General features: G+C 36.1%; 1 protein-coding gene across 1 annotated transcript in view; it reads left to right on the top strand.

Annotated features, from left to right (window-relative positions):
• CCDC178 (coiled-coil domain containing 178) overlaps nucleotides 1-22,528 on the top strand; it is a 427,305-nt gene that overhangs the window by 107,694 nt on the left and 297,083 nt on the right. Inside the window, exon 12 of the mRNA XM_053571342.1 lies at nucleotides 22,147-22,330. Coding sequence (XP_053427317.1) covers nucleotides 22,147-22,330 — 184 coding nt within the window. The remainder of the gene's footprint in view (nucleotides 1-22,146; nucleotides 22,331-22,528) is intronic.

The following is a 22,528-nucleotide window of genomic DNA, read 5'->3' as shown; positions in this document are numbered from 1 at the left end:
GTCTTTGCTGCTGGAGGTTTGTGTCCGATTACCTGTCTGAGTCGGCCCTGCCCTGGAAGCTTCCCGGGTGTGTGAGCAGCGTCAGGCAAATCCTTTGCTCACTGCTGGTCTCCTCTGGTTGCCCAGGGAGACAGTGGGTGTGGCTTCAGAATATCCAGAAGTGAGCCGTTTTGCTTTTGTTTGCGTCCTTGTGATCACAGCTTGCTTCAGCGGTGTTGATGTGCGTTCTTCAACCTTCTCGGTGCGGCTCAAATCCACCAGGATACTTACTAAATTCCTGTCCCTTAACTCTCCTTCTGGATGGGAGCCTCTGTTGAAAGCTGGCTTCAGTCCGCCATCTTGTCTCTCCCCCTCCATATTATACTTTTGAGATTCAGAGTAAAGAATTAGATCTTTCTGGGCCTATTTTTCTAGTAATACAGGCAAAAGTGCATTACTGCGAGCACTCAGTGGTTCTACACCGTCCACAGGAAGCTGACATTGCCTTGGCTCACATTCATTTGAACAAAGCAAGCTACGTGGCTAAGTCTGATATCAATGGGGTGAGAAATCTAAATCTCTTAGAAGGAGAGATCGTGGATAATTAGGAACACTAATAAACATTAAAAAATTCCCACAAGCAGTAGAAACATGGCTCTACTTAGCGGGAAGGGTCTCTTCCCTGGTGGGCATCTTCTTGCCCAGATTACACCTAACCTGGTATAATTCTCCCAAATTTTTACTCGAAATTAAAACTCAAGTGGATAATTTATAACAATTAATTCCATGATACTGAACAGAGATTTAGCGAAATATCAGGAAGATGAAATGAAGAGACATTAAGAGATTTGCAGGCAACAGTCAGGTCTACCACATGTGTACATAATGTTTTGAAGGAAAAGAAAGATAAAACACAAGATAGTGTTGATATTTGAGGACACACTTAGCAGATCATATATCGCAAATGATTCTTGTATTCATGTTTTTAGCTAGAAAATACATATATATTTAACATTTAAGTATATATGAAAATAATTTCAAGCATAGTATAATCATTTGCACATACAAATTGGCAAGTCTGTATATAAAGAAAGTGTATGTTGCGTTACATGTAAATATATGTACATTGTATATTTGTTTTTATTCCAAATCTGCTGTGTTATTTTAGGGATCCCTGTTTTACACAGATATTTAAAGTTTATCTTTTATATCTGAAATATAGTTATTTTATAATCTGCACCTTAAAATTTGAATATCTGCAGTAATCAGATTCTGCATTTTACTCTTCCAGAGCTAGCTTTATGGCCTTTTGTCCACGCATTTGTTGCTATTTTTATTGTGTGTAATTTATTTTCTTCTGAAAACTATTTCCAGAAACTCTTTGAGTCCTAGGATAAAGTTAATTGTTTCAGCTTTATGTTTATGAGAGGGATTATGTTTTTCAACTTCTGTTTTTTGGTGTGCTCTAGACTATGTTTTTTTTTTTGTAAACTATGATAAACCAAGCACCATCTTACCAAAATGTCCAGTGCCTTAAGGGCAGTGGTATCTTTTATGATCTATTTAACACTATAATTATAATGTATATTTGTTGTATAAAGTTTGGAAAATACAAAAAAGGACAAAGATTAAAACCCTGAACTCATTTCAATCAATAGAGGTAACTATTAAAATATTAGTGATTTGTTTTTCCTTAATTAATAACCAAATGAGTTCTGATTTTATTCCCAACATGCTAGAATTTTTTGGCATTATTAAAAAGTTTTAAATATATTATTTAGATATCTGGATAAAAGACTATTACATGGATGAACTATGATTTTTGTAATAATCACTCCAATTTAAGTTCTTATTTTGCTACATGTTATAAACACCGTAGAGGTCAGTGTTTTTGTTCCGAAATCTTTCTCAGCATGGAGCAGATATATGGGGAGATTAAAAGTGTTATAAGTAGTTCAATTGTATTGTATTTCTACTGAAAGTCTGTGCTTTTTTGAGGAGGCTGAGCAGTATATACACTTTTCCTCCCCCACACCTGTGCTAATGTGGAGTGCTATAGTCGTTAGAAAATCTCTTTTACTTGACAAATGAAAAACTACATTTTCAATAATGTTTGGAACTCTATTTCTTTGAATACTAGTGAGGCTGAATATTTATACATCCTTTCTTGAATTCTGCTTTTTATAAATAATTCGTGTGTGTTTCCAAATAGGAAATGAAGAACTCAGTGTTCAAAGAGGCAAAAGTGGCTTTTCTCAAGTTCAATAGCTAAGCATGGCTAGAATTTGAAGCCTGACTTTCTATATCCATCTTCAGGAATTTTTGCCTGGTCTTATTTTGTGCAATTTAATCTGACTAAATGCAATTTGCCTGATATTTAGTGAATGTTTAAATATGATATTAAACTCATAGGTGCTCAATATATTAGTCCAATAACAACAATCACATATAGTATTCCTAATGTTAAAATGGCTGTTAAAGCATAGTTAACACATAGGTGGGTTCATAGAACCACATTTCTGGTGTACCTGGAGCTTAAAGCAAGTATGCGATTTGACCTGTGTGTGGTCTCTCTCTCTCTCTCTCTCTGTAGGTAGTATGGGTTTTTATGTGGCAGATATCAGGAACAAACATTGAGGTTCTAAAGCTACAGTGTCAGATAATGAATAATTTTAAAGTGTTAGACTCAGCTGAGGGTATAGAAATCCACGAAAGAAATTTTACTATCATGGGTGGTGCCTGTGACTCAAAGAAGTAAGGTGCCGGCCCCATATGCCGGAGGTGGCGGGTTTAAACCCAGCCCCAGGGAAAAACTGCACACACACACAAAAAAAGTGATTAGAATTTCCTTCTGCAGTTGTCATTTTAGTGTTCTGTGGATGAGTTAAGGTCTGGGTAACTAGTTTAATGGTGGTACTAGAGATTAAATGAAAAAATGTATAGAAGGAAAAAAGAAAGGTTGGAAGAAATTATTGATATGTTCTATGGGGAATTGTGTATGACATGATACCAGCGTAAGTGTCTAGGAATCACTTTTATTTATGGTCTGAAATTGTGGAAAGATGTTGATGCAGATACCTGTTAGACATTAAATGTAGAAATATTTTAAATTGTCAAACAAGAATATTCATGTTTATTTCTTTACTCCTTAAACATTTGAATTTTTATAGATAGAACTTTTGTAGGGGAAATTATAGCAGTAGGCCGTAAATCAGAACAATGTGAGAGTTTTCCCCATTATCTGGCAGGGCATAATCAGGAAACTCAGTTAAAGGCCATTATAGACTCTTATCTCCTAATCTGTGGCTGAATTAGTAATGAAACAACTAATACCTACCTAGAAAATATAAGGAGAAATGCCCTCATTCATTAGAAATTTAAACATAAATACAACTAAAATGACATAATAGGAAATAGGATAAGTAAAATTTCAATAGGATCCAGTGATGAGTAAATAATAAATTAAGTCAAATAAGTAAAAGTTTTGTTAAGATAACTAAATTCCTAATGAAATAGTATTTGATAAAATAATAAAGTAATTATTTAACAAAATGTCTAGGCAGGTTAATTTTAAAGTGAGTAGTCACGGAGATTAACACCTCCATGATATAATTAAATGTGAAAAAAAGATCATATATTTATTAAATTCTGTACTACTGTCCAAGTATGAGGCAACTAGAAAATTGAAACATCAAAATTCCTCTACTAGGTATATACCCAGAAGACCAAAAATCACATTACAACAAAGATATTTGCACCAGAATGTTTATTGCAGCCCAATTCACAATTGCTAAGTCATGGAAAAAGCCCAAGTGCCCATCGATCCATGAATGGATTAATAAACTGTGGTATATGTACACCATGGAATATTATGCAGCCTTAAAGAAAGATGGAGACTTTACCTCATTCATGTTTACATGGATAGAGCTAGAACATATTCTTCTTAGTAAAATGTCTCAAGAATGGAAGAAAAAGTATCCAATGTACTCAGCCCTACTATGAAACTAATTTTTGGCTTTCATATGAAAGCTATAACCCAGTTATAACCTAAGAATTTGGGGAAGGGGGAGAGGGAGGGGAGGGAGGGGGGAGAAAGGGCGGAGAGAGGGTGACTGGTGGGATTACACCTGCAGTGCATCTTACAAAGGTACATGTGAAACTTAGTAAATGTAGAATATAAATGTCTTAACACAATAACTAAGAAAATGCCAGGAAGGCTATATTAACCAGTGTGATGAAAATGTGTCAAACTGTTTATAAAACCAGTGTATGGTGCCCCATGATCACATTTATGTACACAGCTATGATTTAAAATTAATTTTAAAAAAACAACAGAAATCAATTGGAAATTAATTTTAAAAAATACCTCTTGCAATATAATTTTAAAACATCAAATCCAAGTAATAAATCTAGCAGGAGAAGTAAAGTAACTCTACATGGAAGACCATATATGATTTTATTAAGGGAAATTACAGAAGGTATAAATCAATGTGGGGTAGGAAATGGAAGATTCACTTCCATTCTAAAGATGTTTATGTAATCTCAAACAAATTCTTAGCAAATTTTCGTGTTTGTGTGCATGTGGGCATATGAGAAAATTTAAAAACAGATTCTAAAGTGTGTATGGAAAGTCAAACATAAACCCTCAGGACAATGTTGGAAAAAAGTAAACTTGAGAAATTACTGTATCATTTCTCAAAAATTAAACGAGGCTCAATACGTAAAAATTCTTGTTATGGTACAAGGGTAGATAAATAGACAGTGAAGCTGAGCAGAAGTCCAAAACTGGACCCGTACAAATGCACGCTCGTGAGTGGTGAGCAGTGAGCCTTCACGGTGCACCAGAGATTGAGCAGCCTTTACAAATAGCCTACCTGCCACCACAAAACAATAAAAAATCCTAACAGAAAATGTCAAAAATATCTTAATAAATATAAGTTAAGCAAAGTTTTCTTAAGCAGGAAAATCAATACTATTGTAAAGGGGGGAAAAAAAACCCTGATGAATAACATACCATTAAGTCAATTAAAATGTAAACCGATAAAAGGTATTTGTAACCTATATGCCTATCAATGTGAAGATAAATCAATAGTCCAATAAATGAACAAAGAAAATGTAACAAATAATAAAATATGTAATGATAAATATAAAATAACAATAAATATAAAATATTTAAAAATTAATAAAGAAAAAGTAAATTATATGATAACGTACAAAGACTTGAACTGTCACTTCACTAAAGAGGGTCTTAAAAAAGTACTTAATTTCAGTAATCAGGAAATAGAAACTAAAACCACAATGAGCTGTCACTCAATATTCATTTGAATGCCTAAAGTGCAACACTATTGATACTTTAGGTTTGATTAGGAAAGTGGAATAACCAGCATGTTTACAGCCAGGGTGAGTGGAATTTTGTACAATGTTGCAAAATATTTTAATACTGTGTGGGTCACTATGAAAGTTTTGAGACAGACTGTGTTAAAGAAGATTATTTCACTTCCAAGAAACACGGGCGACAGTGTTCTTTCTGATTCACCTGGGCAAGTTTCCCTGGGGTGTCAGTATTGCTGGGAGGGCTTTATTTGTTTCTGTCTGCAAAAATTTTATGTATCTTGTTTTTTGTGTGTCTCAAAACTTTCATAATGACCTACTTATCTACTATAGAGTTAAGTACATTTCACTTCTAGGGATGTATCAAATGGTAAAACATACCACAGGCATCAAAAGTCACTTGCAAGAATGTCCCCAACAACGTTATTTTTACAGTTACAAGCTAGAATGCACTTAAATGAACAGGAGAGTGGAACGGATAAATAAAATGTAACACATTCATACAAGTAATTCTCTAGACTAGAGCAATGAGAAGGAACAGATTCCAGCTGCATACAACAATGTGGGTGAGTCTCTCAAACATGATATTGAGCAAAAGATGAAAAGATAGTATGTGCTCCATGATCCTGTTTGAAAACAGGCAACATGGGGACAGTTGTCAAGATTACAGTTCCTGTTGGCTGGTTGTGACTGGGAGAGCACACAGAAGAGGCTTCTGGCCATGAGCGACTTTTCGTTTCATCTGAATGCAGATGTTACCATTACCTTCACATTCACACGAAATATGTATTGAGTTATACTTTTTGACGTATACATTCTTCTGCTCTGCTGCAACAAAATGGTACTTTAAAAATAAACACTAAATTACATAAATTGTTCATTCAGTCCAACTAAAATGCGTTTAATCATTTGTTAATCATTTATTAAATTCATATTATATTCAGACCTTAAAGTGGGTTCTAAAATTGCAATATATGTAACATATTTTATATACGTATATAAACACACACACATACAATGTACATATAAAACTACCTGCCACCAGTGATTCTCCAAGAAAACAATCATCTGATTGTCAGCAATCATCAGCAATGACCTGATTTCTTTTCCGAATGTATTTATCTTCACTCCTTCTTTACGAGGTTTTTGTTTCTAGTCCTTATCTTAAACATTGTTATTGTTATTATATGTTAAGCCTTTATAACTTTGTGAAGGCAAAAAGTAGAAACCAAATAAACACATGTATACGTATAGAGAAAATAAAAAAAAAAGACAACGGTAATTATTATAGAAGCCGTACTTAGTGGCCTAATCCGCACAATGAGAAATGCAGAAGGAAGCTAACAGTACCTTCCGGACGGCAGCTGCTCATCTGTTAATGATTATGATTCTCTGGGATTTTTAAAACCTTATTTCTGTGGCTTTCTGTAAGTCCTTCAAGAAGATATCAAATTCGTTTCATACCTTTTCTCTTAGAAATAATAAGGATTTAGTGATGTTTTCACATATAACGTGAAAAAAGATAAAATGCATGGTTTTTTCTTGTAATGTCCACATGCCCACTACTCACCTTGCAAGTAGGAACTGGGCGTATCGCCCTCCATTTTTTGATCCTCAAGAACTATCTTTGTGCCTGACACATTGTTAACATGCATTAAATGCATGTTACATAATATTTTCAGTAGAAAATACTCATTTTTGTTATACTATGCGTAACATATTACATTACAGGAGATACAAACATTAACATAAAGGTCTGTGATTTTTATCATCTACTGGAGTATCTGAAAAATGGCTTCATACGTCTTTATTTTTACTTCATTTAAAATATACCTCTAAACAGCATTTTATAACTCTATGACTAATATATTAGTATTATAAAGTTATATTTATGACTTAATATATACTATAAAAATATATACTTGCAATACATATGTGCTGCTCTGTAGCATGTGTGTTCCTGAGCACGTGTGTGTCTTGAGGTCCCGAGGACCTGCTTTGTGTCCGACACAGTTTTACGTGCTGAAGACATTAAGTTTATACTGTCCTGTGGGAACATATATAAACATGTGCGCTAATAAAGTTATGCTTAAATAAATATTCAGTCACTGATACTCTTTTGAGGAAGATAAAATCGGCTAAAGTGACAGGCCAGGGGAAGATTGTGTGTGTGTGTGGGTGCTCTGCTTTAGCAAAGACATTCAGCCCACCTCTTTAAGAAGGTAATATTGGAATTGAGCTTGAATGAAGAAGACAGGGCAGTCTCCAGTAGGTCTTGGAAAGACAATTCTGAACAAAAGGAATAGAAAATTCAGAAACCCTGGCATGGATAAAGATTCTGTACACTCTGGAACAAACTGGAAATCTGTTTTGCTGGAAAAGTGCATATGAGAGGGGTTGTTCATGGAAATAAACGCCGGTGAGGCAGACAGGGCGCAGATGCTAAAAGCTTCTAAGTGGGCCAAGATAAAAGCATAAAAATGTAAAGTATTTTCATAATTTTATGCTTTAGAAAAAATTACATGGACTGTTTAGTGAAGGACAGCTTTTTTGGTAGTTCAAAAAATATTATAACATTGATGACTTGGATAGAGGATTTGCAGTTTAAGTGCTAGGAAACAGCTGATGTGAAGAAAGGAGGGATGAGCAGGCTGCTTGCTGAGCTAGCAAGGGGCATGTAGAGAACGGGAAGAGAGTTCGAGAAAGAAGACATGTCTCCTTGGGTTATATTAAATTTTAGATTCCTATGAGCTGTTCAAATGGAAATGAGAAGTAACAATTCAATACAAAGGTTTCCAGGCCAGGATGAGGGAAATACAAAAGACAAATACAGAGTCGTAATATTCCACATAGGACAGGATGAGCCATCTAACAATAGTGCACCCAGACAAGTAATGAGTACATTTTTTGCAATCTGAAATCTGGATAAGAGAGAGAGAATATGAAAGTCTTTTGCTATAAAATGCTACAAAATTTGCTATAAATAGGGCATAAACAGGGCATGTATCTTTTAAATGAACTGATGAGCTCTGGGAAAGTCGAAATCCCCAGGGGCAAGTGCAATGAAAATAAGGCGCCGGCCCCATGTACCGAGGGTGGCCGGTTCAAACCCGGCCCCGGCTGAACTGCAACCAAAAAATAGCTGGGCATTGTGGCGGGCGCCTGTAGTCCCAGCTACTCGGGAGGCTGAGGCAAGAGAATCGCTTAAGCCCAGGAGTTGGAGGTTGCTGTGAGCTGTGTGATGCCATGGCACTCTACTGAGGGCGATAAAGTGAGACTCTGTCTCCCCAAAAAAAAGAAAAAAAAAAAAAGAAAATAATTGAACAACTGCAGATGAAATTCTCAGCTGATACTTGGCCACCCTGAAAATATGGATGTCAGAGTGGCCTTGCTTAACATGTTAAACAAGAGGATTGAATTTTAGTGGCTTCAAAAACAAACAAAAAAATAGGTTATGGACCATGGATTTGTGCAAATGAGGGAACCGGATGAAATAAGGGCACTTGATTAGATGGACAAGAAAAAAAACATACCAGCAAAGACGAAGACAAGAAAGTAGGTCTCTATCAAAGCCTGGGCCTTGAGACAGAGGAAAACAAGTGAGAACCTCCCTACCCTGGCCTCTTTTTACATGTTTTCTGTTTTAATTCACACCATCCATGTGATATTGGAAGGCCCTAACCAAGAAGTGAGCAATGAAAAGTTATCTTGCTCTGCTTGTATAGTCTCTATGCTGGAGCATCCAATCTTTTGGCTTCTCTGGGCAAAAATGAAGAGTTGTCTTGGGCCACACATTAAATACAGACACTAACTAAAGCTGATGAGCAAAAAAAAAAAAAAAAAATTCCGTACATAACTTTCATATCTGCCACCACAAAGAAGCAAAACAAAGTCCTTATATCATAATCCTAATTGTGCAGTGGCCTTTTCAGAGAGTCTTTGAAAATGCTAAATGTGTAAGCCAGTTTTCATCATCACATTCTGGCACAAATTTGTTTTTTGATACCAGAAATGACTTCATAACATGATGCAACCAGTACGATCTTTATGACATTTGGCCTCTACTTAGCCATACTGCCAAAAAGTAAACAACTTCAGCATAGTCAGCATCAATATTTTTAAGGAATTTCTGCAATCGTTGATCAGTCCCTTGGTTATTACCAAAAGCACAGTCTTCTAGCAATTTGCATGACTTCATCCATTTTTTAAAGGTTTTGGGCATAAATTTTCTTGATGTATTTTGCAGTGACACTTCATGAAATGTGAGTTTGAGGTGGCGATCTGCATCCTGTTCTATTAATTTCACAAGTCCCTTTCTTTTACCTGCCATCACCAGGAGCACCATCAGTAATTATACCAGAAATGTTGACAATGGACAAAGAAAATCACTTTAACATATTTTTTATGGCTTTTTATAAATCTCTTGATTTAGTTGTATCTCTTAATGGCACTAAAGAAGCCATTTCTTCAGTGAAATTATACTCGTCATCACTACCTCTAATAAAAATGTCAAATTGAGCCACATTTGTGGCATCAGTGCTGTCATCCATCACCAAAGCATAAAGTTTAAAATTAGCAGCTTTATTCTCCAAACTTCTTTTGATTTTCCAGTTTCTTCAATTCACCTCCCTATAATTAGTGAGCCAAAATGATTTTAGAAATGTCCCCCTTTCTTTCTGGGCAAATTGTATCTTCTGTGCTTTCCATACATTGCTTAAAAACTCACCATTACTAAATGGTTTCGATTTTTTCTGCTACTAAATATGCTACATAATTAGCTCTTACAATGGAATCCATCTGAGTTTTAACTTTTTAAAAAAACTAATGCTGAGAAGTTGACTTTTTTTCAGTTCTGCTTTTTGTCCATATGCCACAATCCCTCACATGTAACAAATTTGGCAGCATGTTTTTGTATATACGACCTTTTCAAATTATAGCCTTTGAAAACGTGCACAAATTCCCCACAAATTAAGCAGAGTGCCTTACTATTTGCCTCAACAAAAAAAAGGTAGTCATCTGTCCACTTTTTCTTGAACCATCTTTCTTTCACCTTTAATTTTTCTTTTTGGGGTTCTATTTTTTTAAGATATTGTAGAAGCCAGGCTGGGATAAAAAAAAAATAATAATAGATAAGGGACTATATTTACTTTTATTATAAAAAGTATTTTACAGGAAAAGAGAAAACAAGGTTTGGGCTCTCCCACATCTCCACTGTTGATGCAGGGCAAGGCAGAGGCCAGGCCTAAAATGCAGCAGGTGACATGTGAGGCAGGGCCATGGTGTGAAAATACCACTAATAATCTAATCAGAAGGCTTAGCTGACTTCTAAATAACATGAAGCAGCTAACGTTGTGATGGTAGGGTGAAATAGCATTGATAGTTGCTGCCACATCAAGTCACCACAAACGCATGTAACGTCTGATGGTGTTAATTTCACTATCGTCCCTTGGAGCATAACACACTGGAAGCCACACACTGCCATAAAATTGAAACCACACATGCATACAAATAGTGAGAGCACATGTATGTTTATTGTATGTGACATTGTGCATGACATTGTCTACAAAGTTTATACTCGAGAACCATGCTATTGGCTTCCACCACAAAATCACAGGAAAATCCCATAATGTTGTAAAAAGTTTATGATTTTGTGTTGGGCCAGGTTGGACACCCCTACTCTCAACAAAAAAACTACAGATTGAGACCACCGAAAATATTCATAGATGAAGTAAGGCTTTTAGCAATGAGCCCACAAAATTGTAATACACATATATTTATCCCCCAAGAATTTCAAATTAATAGCATTGTTATAAAACTCAGATAATAGAATTTATTTTATCCATTCTAACTAAGTAAGTTTTAAATTGTTAAAGGGAACAAACCAAATGAATAGAACACTATTGAAATAGTGCAGGGGTATTTGAGAAAGAGCCCAACAAAACTCGTACAAATGAAAAATGGATTCATTTCTAGTAAATATTTCATTAATTAAGTAGCCAATAGAGATGGAGGGAAAATAACCAGTCTATCGAAAAACATAAAGCAGAAGCCATAATGTAGCACAGAAAGGAAAAGAGACAAAATAGAGAAGAAATATAAAGAGTTGTGGAAAATAAAATAAGAAGGAAAGGAGAGAACGGGGAAAGCAATATTCAAAAAGATAATGGCAGATACTATAGTTTTTTATACTGTGAATGATCAGATTCAGACATCACAATAAATCCCCCACAAGATAAACTCAGAAATAAAACTTGAATTTATTTATGCCATAGCTTACTCATATTGGCAGGAGAGACTGAAGTCATGACATGCTTTTTGTCAAACAAATGTATTCTACAGTGTCAGTATCAGCAAATAGCTTCCCTACCTGTTTAAATTCACAGGGTAAATGGTGCTTTTTGTTTCAAGGTCAGTGACTCTGTCTGTGCTGTTGGTATCGACCTCTTCTGGCCTGTTCAGGACATAGTTTTATTCATATCACTTCTATTTTTGACATCTCTATTCATTACCTTTTCCCCTTCCTTATCTTTTTTGCCTGTAGACATAATTAATCCTCTTCCTACATAAAAATGAAATCTCTTCCTTTTCCTGTTTGCGCCTTTAGCAATCACTTAGTAATTCCCTTTTATTCTCCTTAAAATTCTCACATAGTTAGCAATATTTGCTACATTATTAGTAGTATTTGTTTGACTATTAATCACTTTTTGGCCCATAGCAGCCTGGCTTTGGAAATCCACATGCTACCAAAATGTATCTTACTTAAGGGCAAGAAAGACCTTTCTTCCCGAATCATTAGGTTTTATTTTTAGTTCTCTTTTATGCCTTTTCGTTTCTTTTTGCATGTGGCCCAAGCATTCTGGTGTATGCCTTCTTTGACGCTGTTCGTTTTTTGAGGTTCTGAATGCCATTCTTCGGTCCTTTAACACTCTGAAGCTATCTTTTGAGAAATCCAAAGGGGCTCACGTGACTGTGAGGCAGGGCCGAAGTGTGACAGTGCCACAGATTACCTGCTGCTTCCGGTTCTACTTTCAGCCCACACATGTTTTCACTCTACTTCTTGTCCCAGGAATTTCACCTACTCTCATTATTTTAATATGATATACTTTTTTTTTTTTTAATTTCACTCTGCATTCTTTTCCTCTCCCACAAGCTCACTTTGAATATCTGCTGTCTTCCCAACACACACCCCGCCTGTTTCAGACATTCTAAATCCCTCTCTCCTGGCTCACAGCCAACATCTTACCAACTTCAACTAGGTCTACCTTTTAAATATTTCTCCACTGAGCATGTATTTTCCTTTCTCTCTGTTTCAATGACCAATTATTATAAACAGAGCCCTCATTGTCTCTTGATTGGAATATTAAGCAGACTTCCAACTGGTCCAACTCATTACAAGTTTGAACACTTACTGGCACAAATGTATTTACAAATAATGAATCATTATTTGTTTTTGGCAGCTTAAAAATGTTCCATAGGGTCCCTACCAGCTGTAGGATAAAGTCCGGGCTCCCAAACTGATAGATTAGACACTTTAAATTGTCAACCTGCTAACCTCCAGACTCATCTCTTACCATTTTTTCCTATGATCTTTTCCTTAGTCCATTTTGTGTTAAAATATGACAGAATATCTGAGGCTAGGATGTTTATAAAGAAGGGAGGTTTACTAGGTTACATGCAGGCCTGAAGTTCTAGGGAGTGGCCCCGGCTTCTGGCTTGGGATTTCTTGCTGCACAAGGTGAAAGGGCAGGGACACACACCTAGAGACAAAACCAGAGGAGCATCAGAGCATTCTAACAACCCACTCTCATGGGAGCTAATCCATTTCCATGAAAACTAATCCTTTTTTGCCAAAGGAAGAACCCAGTGTAGAATGTGAGAACAGCCAACAAGCCATTCATGAGGGATCCGCCCATGATTCAAACTCCTCCCGTCTCTCAGCACCATCACACTGGAAATTAAATGTCAACATAGTTTTAAAAGAGACAAACAAATCACATTGAAACCAACAATATTTATGTTCTAGCTGATTCAGAAATGTAAGTATCCAAACTAACAGTGTTTGGGGCTCCAGTCTTGGTCTCTGGAATTTCTCTGATTGGAATTCTGTCCCCCTCCTCTTCCTTCCCATCCTCCTCTTCCCCTTCTTTTTAATCTGATGAATGATCATTCACTTGATAGCTCAGATATTATTCCCAGCAGTTTGCCTTCTTGGGAATTTGTCTTCCCCTATCCGCAAACCAAAACAGTTGTAAGTGCCTCTTCCATTCTCGTATTCTATGGGAATCTGTTTTGTTGTTTCTTTCTTTTGTACTTCCTCCTTCTCTTCTTCCCTCCCTCCCTCCCTCCCTTCCTTCCATCCTTTCTTTCTTTCTTTAAGTATAAACCGGAAGCCTTTGTTTTAATTCACCTTTACATCTCGGTCACCTAGCACAGCACCTGACTATAATCAATGCTCAAAAAGCATCCGTTTAACTAACGCCGTCTGCCCCGTGTGATGACAGACGTATAGTTACTGCAGCTTTGTTTATTCTTTCTTCCTCTTGGTTTTCAGGCGCTGTGTGCATGAGTGTGGGTGGGTGTGTGTTTCTCAAAAGGTGCTGAATAAATGACATGGTGAATTATCGGGAGCTGAACGCAGAAGTACCCTTAGCTCTTCCTTTGTGTCTCTGTGCTCTTATTCTCTCTGCCTCCACTTGGGAGGTCTCTTTCCACTGCAAAGAAATTTTAATGGTTATTTACCTTTTTTGTATTTTTGCCTTCTCATTATGTTCCATTTCACTAAACCATAAATTAGTATAAAGCTCCATGCTATTCTTACATACTATTTTAATTAATAAAAAAATGATTGAATAATTTGTGTTATTTAGTGTGGGTAAATGGTAGGCATATATTACCTTCCATTTATTTATATTTAAACATTATAACAACTTTGATAATAACTATCATTAAGTTAATCATACAGTTAAGGAAATTGAGTATGGAACCATCTCCACTATGGAGCAATCAGAATTTGAATATAAATCTATCTGAGTTCAAAATTTCTATTCTTTTCATCTAGCAACCTTACGTTCATTCTTCTGCTGAGTAATTCTTAATTCCTATTTCTGGCACATTGCAGAAGATTTCAATACAAAATTTTCTACTCCAAAAAAATATCAAAACCTTAATTCTCCATCTCTACGTTCAGACATATCCATTGTTTTTCTCAGAACTGTTCCACTCCTCTTCCTCTTTGTTTGTTTATTTGTCCTTCTTTTACTCTGCCATTTATCTGAGTCACCTTTCTCTTTTTTTTTTTTTTTTTTGGTTTTTGGCCGGGGGTGGGTTTGAACCCACCACCTCCGGCATATGGGACCGGCACCCTACTCCTTGAGCCACAGGCGCCGCCTGAGTCACCTTTCTCTTAGGTCCAGCTTCTCTTTTTGCTGAAGTCCAAAAATAAATCTAGTGAATACCCACAAACAAAACTTCCCTAAAATGGAACATTATGTACACAAAGATTCCACCAGGATCTCACCATTTGGTGCCATTTCCAGACTGTTATGCTATTTAAATATGCTACATAATTCTTTAATATATAATCTATTGTTTATATATTGTTCACCTTAAAAATGCTGACATTAAAAGATAGAGGTTGTATTTGTTACCCTGTGCACACAAATATTTGCTTGATCTTTTGGTGACGGTGGTGATGAAGATGAGGATATATGATTATTTACCTGTATAAGCAATGTGTGGTTTTCTTATCTCGTCTTTCACACCAACCAGCAGCCATTAGAAACAGACCCTTTACATTTGTGACATTTGACTTGAGCAATCAATTTCCCTTGATTTCTTATCCACATGATAGACAAGCTTCAACAACCTAAGTCAAGCAAAATGAACTCGTTTCAAAGGATTTGAAATTGATTAATTTAGATTTAGTTTGCTTGAAGTTAACTATGTGGTATGAATTTCTATATAGTCATTTTTTTATATTCAAGCTCTGTAAAATATTCTGAAAATCTACTTCTAATGCTTTCCTGTACTCAAGCAAGACGCCTGCAGTGTGACTGCAGTGATCCCAAGATGGGGTTGATATTAAGGCAAAGGAGCAAAGAAGCTATTGAACACCGGGAAGATATATTGATATGTTTCATAAAATGTGTTTGTCAGGAGATAACAGGATGATGATTTATTTGTAGAAATAACAATTAGAATGTTATTGAAGTTGCTAAATAGCCTGGAATCCTTAGAATGAATCCACAGGGTACTATGTTTTTCATACCCGTTGAGCTGTATCTCACCAACCTATTAATTTGAGTTACTTCACAGAAGTAGAAAACCATTTTCTTTCATCATCTCACAACAAACTTTTGAGTGAATATTCTTAAACCATTTTGATTTCTTTTTCATTTTGAAGGCATTAAGAGAAGTATAAAAATGTCACATCGAAAATGGTATCGTCATCATTGGAAATAAACTACTCACCCATACATTAGCCTATTTGAGACCTTTTAAAAAGGAATTAAAAATTATAAATAAACTACCCTTCCCATTCCTATTCTTTGAGTCTGCAGAGGCAATGCAAGCGTGAATTTGGTGTATATACAATTCATGCAAGAACCTGGATTCTCGGGTCTTAGGCCTCTTCATTCTCAACAGCTTTTTCTCTCTTCCTACACCAACTGCCCTTCCTTATAGTTTTATTCTAGATTTTGTAATTTCCAAGAATGAACTCACATCCCAGTCTCAATTTTAAGGCCCCATCCTCTGACAGCCACCCCTCTCTCTCCAGCTTGCTTACTATACTAGTGCCCACTCTCCAACGCTGACATGCGCACTCTGTCATCCTTCCTCTATTTGGCTATCTACTTACTTGTCCTTCTCTCCGGTTTTACAGAATTTAGTTACAAAGGGTCAATATAAGCACTTTTAAATAACATTCAAGACCTGTTTCTCTGACTTCAAAAGCCCCATCACTGAACTAAACCAGCAGCTTTATGTCGTAGAACTTTTCTTAGCTGAATGTGGCTAAAGTAAAACATGGCTGTGCTAATTAGTCACACCTGGGAGGGATCCTGGTTTGGTAGGCCCTGAAGTTTATAGCACTGGCGGCAATTTATGAAAAAGAATACACGTGACTCATGCCTGTAATCTTAGCACTCTGGAAGGCTGAGGTAGATGGATTGCTTGAGTTCACGAGTTCCAGACAAGCCTGAGCAACAGTGAGACTGTGTCTCTACCAAATACTGAAAAACTGAGGCAAACAGATGGCTTGAGCCCAGAAGTTGGAGGTTGATGAGCTACGATGATGCCATGGCACTCTACCAAAGGCAACAGCTTGAGACTCTCTCTCTTTAAAAAAAAAAAAAAAAAAAAGAATATAGCATTATGAATACAAACTGCCCTAGTTACTTGAGTAACACTTTACTAAGTATACATTATATAAGAAAGAGAATGTTCGTAATCATGGTTAAAGTATCTTATTTTTACGAACTTGAAAACATGTATGACCACGTGAAAACACTGCTAGAAACAGTCAAATGGAGGACTGAAGGCCTTTGAAAGGGGCTGGGCCAGCTAGAGGGCCTCGCCCTTAAGTTTCATTAGCATTACAATGAATTTGCTTCTGAGTAAAACTTAAATTCTAAGACTACAAATCTTATGTGATACTCAGCACTGCCAAGACATTTCTAGACAATTTAGCTTTTTCATGATTGCTGCTTATCTTCTCCTTCTCTTCAATCCTAATCCTCACGTCACCCACATTTTACGCTAATCATCTTCTTCAAAGAGAGAATGAGAATTACCTCTTTCTGTTACTGGTTTACTTGCGCACAACAGGAATTATCTCCTCTTTCCCATTAATCATCATTTCTCTTTAACAGCATAGGGACAGTGCATAATATTGCTCATGTTACAGACTAAGCAAACACAGCACAAACCTTAGTCCTGCACTCTGTCTTGTCTTTCTCTTCTTTACAGCAAATCTTATCAAAATAAACACTCCTGTTTCTAGGAACTCAGATTTCATTCTGTATTCAACCTGTTCCAAACAGGCTTTTCTCAGAGCATCATATTCTGGATCTATGATCAATTTTTCTCATTAATTTAAGATTTTCTCTTATTGTTTTCTTTCATTTAGTTTTACTTGGTTAAGATATCTGATGGTAGTTTATATAAAATTTCCTTATACACAATCTGTCTATTCTACCTGAAAACTTTAGAATTTTCTGTCTTATTACATTTCACATTTCAGTGTTTAGTAATGTGGGGTGTGTGTGTGTGAGAGAGAGATTGATTTATCCCATTTAGCACTAAGACTTTCCAATTTGATGACCCATTTTGGTTTTCAGTACCAAAATGCTTCAGCTATAATTTTGTTTCCTACACATCTTCTTGATCCTTTTTCCTATGATGTTTTAATAGGGGTCCGATAGTTGATATGTTAATTTCTTTTTATAATTCTGCATTTTTCTTTAGATATTTTGAAAACATATAGTCAGAAGCATTGAAGTGAATTATTATTTCATTCTTTTTGGATTATTTCTTTTATAATCTATTTCACCTTATTTCTTCGTGATTTTCACATTAAATTATATTTCATGAGATTAATGTTGCTGCACCAATGTTTATTTCCACATTTCCTGAATAGCTTAATCCTAGGTCTTTCCTCTTGCAGGGAGTACTAAGTCCTGTTTTTTAAATATAATCTGATGATTTTAATAGGTGTACTTTAGATAGTTACATTAGGTTTGTATTACAAGCTTAAGAGTGACACTATTTAATTTTGAAACATGTTTAGATAATTATAAACATTTCTAATAAAATCTAAAGTTATTTAATTTTCATTTTTTCTTTTTTTTAAATTTCAGAATATGAAGAGATATACATGTTTTGTTTACAGACTTTGTTCTTGTACAGATTGACTAAATGTTATAGCTGTGTCCTTCACTCAGATAGTGTGCACTGTACCCAATAGGTGTGAATTTACCCATCGCCTGCAGCCAGCCTCCCCACAGCTTGATTTTCCTTCAGATGTATTTCCATATGTGCACTTCCGTGTTGATCAGTTAGTTCCAATTTGGCAATCAGCACCACGTGTTTGTTTCTCCACTCCTGTGATATTTTACTCAGAAGAATGGTTTCTAGTTCCATCTAGATTGTCACAAAAGATGCCAGAAGTCCAGTTCATTATGTCTGAGTAGTACTCATGGTACACGTGTACCACATTTTATTAATCCATTTAGGTATTACTGGTGGGCACTTGACTTGTTTTTGCAATTGAGAATTACGCTACAATAAACATTTGAGTGCAGGTGTACTTTTTATAAAATGATCTTTTATCCTTTGGGTATATACCCAGCAGTGGGATTTCAAATGGTAGGTCTACCTTAAGTTCTTTTATTTTTGTATTATCATCCTGAGAATTACATATACCTATTTTAGCAAAAAATTAATTACTATGGAAAATACCAAAAATAAACATTGGTGCAACAACATTAATCTCATGAAATATAATGTAATGTGAAAATCATGAAGAAATAAGGTGAAATAGATTATAAAAGAAGTAATTCAAAAAGAATGAAATAATAATTCATTTCAATGCCTCTGACTATATGTTTTCAAAATATCTAAAGAAAAATGCAGAATTATAAAAAGAAATTAACATATCCACTATTGGACCCCTGTTTAGCAAAAAATTAATTACTATTTACATTTATCCCACTTTTGTAGTTGCCTGGATTCTTAGTTTTACTTTCAAATAATACAGTGTCACAATCAATGCTTACCAGGGCTTTCCAGAAAATATCCAGCCATGTACGTCTCTATTTTCCATAGTATGTGGCTGGATACTTTTAGGACAGCCCTCATATTTGAAATATTTCTTGTTTATTTCTGTTCTTATACCTTCGTGTTTCCCCTTTTGGTTTACTTTCTATACATCTGAAGTGATTCTTTAGTGTTTAGCCTTTACTTTCTCTTTACCCCAAATCTCCTCATTTTTATTCTTTCTGTAGAACAATGGGGATGCTGGCGTGCACTCTCTGTCTCTCTCTCTCCACGTTATTTTAATGAGAGCTAAGTGGGAAATTTTCTTCTCCTACACTGATTTTGCTCATCAATCTTAAATAATAATTTGGCAATGTATGGAATCCTAGCTTGGCATTTATTTTCCCCTAGCTTTGAAGAGAATCATTTTCTTCTGGCATCTGTTACATCAATGTACATGTCTTTTTTAAGTATAGTTCTATTTTTTTCTGTGTCTTTAATATTCTAATGTTTTATACTATCTTTAGGTGTAGTTTTATTTTTTATTTTTGTAAAATTCAGTGCTGAAAAACCATTTTTTATTTTAGTCTAGAGAGTCCTCTAGTCTTCCCACAACAAATTTCCTCAACATTGTTCTTTCTGTAAATCAAAAGGGATGTTGCTTCACACACACACACACACACACACTCACACACACACTCCAAGCATGACTTGTGTTCACCAGGACACATACCTATACAAACATACACATACCCGTGTATATATGCATATACAAATACACATTTGCCCAGATAAACACATAACAAACACATAAATTACATAGACACAAATATTCATGTGTACACAAACTTACAACCCCATAAACTCACAGGTGTACCCTCTCTATATGCGGGCACAAGCCACACACATGTGGCGTATGCATGCACACACTCTTACACACACACCCATGCTGCACTACATTTTAGGTTAATTTCTTAGTACTTTACTCCTAGCTAATAATCTAAAGTTCTATTTCTTTGGGTCTATTCCAAAACAATTTCCATTGTTCATTCCCATTTTTTAATTTTCTGTCTTCCACATCTACCAATTTTTGTTCTATTTCGCTGTGTGTCGCTTTTTTTCTTTTATAGTAGTAGTTATTCACTTATATGTTAAGCAATTTAAATATATGTGTTTCAGGTTCTTTGTTAATGTGTTTTATAAAACTAATAATTATTAAGAGTGGATTAAATTCATGATCTAATTGCTGGGTCTTTTGAAACAAGGTATTTCTTAATATGTCTTATATCTTTTTGTTAAAGTATCCTGATCTAAATAAGAATCTCTCTCTCTCTTTCTCTTTCTCTCCCTGTCTCTCCCTCCCTCCCTCTTTCTCTCTCTCCCCCACCTCTCCCTCTCACTCGTCCTTTCTTGGTCATACACTCACATCCCTCTCGCCATCATACACACATCTTCCTAATTAAAGGCTTATCATTGCTTCTTGCTGCTGTTGCTTGATCTCAAACCACCAGTCTTTAAAGTCTACCATTTATGGTGATCTTTTCAAATTCCCAGTGATTATCCTAAGAAAATATAGGGGGTAACACTGAAGTGGTTACTGATTCAGAAGGGAGATCGGTCACAGGATTGGTTCTTCCCAAGGCTTAGCTCCCAGCTCTCTACAAATCTACTGCCTCAGGCAGTGAGGTGATCCTTTCATAGGCAAGCACAGCCCATGCAAGCCCTGCTATGAATTAGTAAACCTGGCACTGGGCCCTCACCTGGTAGAATACCTTCAGCCAGGGTTCTGCTGCTTCTCCTCTGTTGCTTTGATTTTCAATCACATCTCTATTTTACAGAGATGATTACATTATTTGGTGAGCCTAGCTATGCTTCCTGCATGCCTCAGATGTGTTTGTTCTTGTTTCTACATCATCCTACATCCTATTTTGGAATAGACATGAATGAAAGATCAGTGCAGCTCATCACTGGCTGATGTGGCCACATTGATTCAGTCTTTTCCGTGTTCTGTTAAAGGAAAGTTAATTGTCCCTATTTATCATGACTGTACCCTCTTAAGCAACGCTGCTTGAACGAAGTATGATCTGCAACCGAGTGCCATCAGCATATTCTCAGGGACATCTTATATCTACTTAATCAGATCCTCAGAGGGAAGCCTGGGAATCTGAGACTTAATAAGCCCTCTGTGTGAGTCACAGGTGTATGCATGCCATAGGAACACTGCCGTAGTCAACAGCGGGACTGTTTGCTTCCTGTTTGCAAATTAGAGTCACGTATGGGGCTTTCAGAGAGTGACACTGGATCTTTACCCAAGATCAGTTACATCACAATTTTGGAAAGCGCTAAGTCTTACTAAATGCTCTGCTGGTGAATGTGCCGTGCAGCGAGGGCTGGCAACCAGGTCAAGTGGTTTTTAATAGGGATGATTTTGTACCTCCGAGAGGAAACTTACGGCAATGTCGTACATGTTCAATACCTAGTCCTTCCTTCCTGTAGTTGGAATAAGGGATTCTGAGCTGTGCTCTTGTACTTTATGTCACATAAGAATAAGGAGTATCTCCATTGGGCCTGAAAGTTGTTGGGTTCGAGCAGCTGAACTCTGGGGACATTTTTGGCTGTCACGGCTGAGACAGTTGTGCTGCATCTAGCAGGGAGACGCTGTGTAGGACATCGCCCTACCAGAGAATTATCTGGCCCCAGTGTCAGTGGTGCTGAGGGTGAGAATCTTTGCCCTGCTCTATGCTGTGGTTTTCATCCAGGCTCTTGAGGTGTTTCACCATTATAGAAGTCGAACAGAGATACAGAAGGGATTTGGAATGTTATAAAGCCAAACATCTGGATGCGGCAAGCCATGTTTACTGATGCTCTTACCCTTCTGAGACTGGGAACAGTCTAACAACTGGAGGTAACCAATGGGGGAAACGGAAAAATAAATAAATGGAGATTTCAACTTGGAGTTCATTGGCTATTTTGAAAATACGAACGCATTGCTTTTTTTTTTTTTAATATTATTAAATATATTTGCCTCAATATCTACTCTCTTGGAATAACCATTTTGATCTTTTTGCTTTATTTTTACAGTATAAGGAATAGAGCAGAATATGAGTCTGAAATAAAATCTTTGTTAAAAGTGAAGGCAATGAACGATGAAGTGCTCAAACAGCTCTTTAAGGAGGCTTATCAGATCGGTTCTGTTTACCACCTAACCAAACATAAAGTAGAGGAGATAGAAATTAAAATATCCGAAGTGAGAAGAAAATTTAAGGTAGGGTATCTTTGGGTTCTTCTTAGTTATGAAAAACAAAAGTAATATATTGGAATTTTACTGATTTAATCTTCAAGGTCTTTTCAAAACATCACTTCTGATAAATCACCTCTCTCCAGAGGCCTACTGTGAATAGAAGAATATAAAGGCTCAAAGTAGCTAATCAACCCTTGTTTCTATTTTTGCTGTGTTGTCTGT

The sequence above is a fragment of the Nycticebus coucang genome, chromosome 19, assembly GCF_027406575.1.
Source record: "Nycticebus coucang isolate mNycCou1 chromosome 19, mNycCou1.pri, whole genome shotgun sequence".
Classification (NCBI taxonomy): domain Eukaryota; kingdom Metazoa; phylum Chordata; class Mammalia; order Primates; family Lorisidae; genus Nycticebus; species Nycticebus coucang.
Note: the sequence above shows the minus strand (reverse complement) of the source record. Positions and strands in the feature narration are given on the sequence as shown.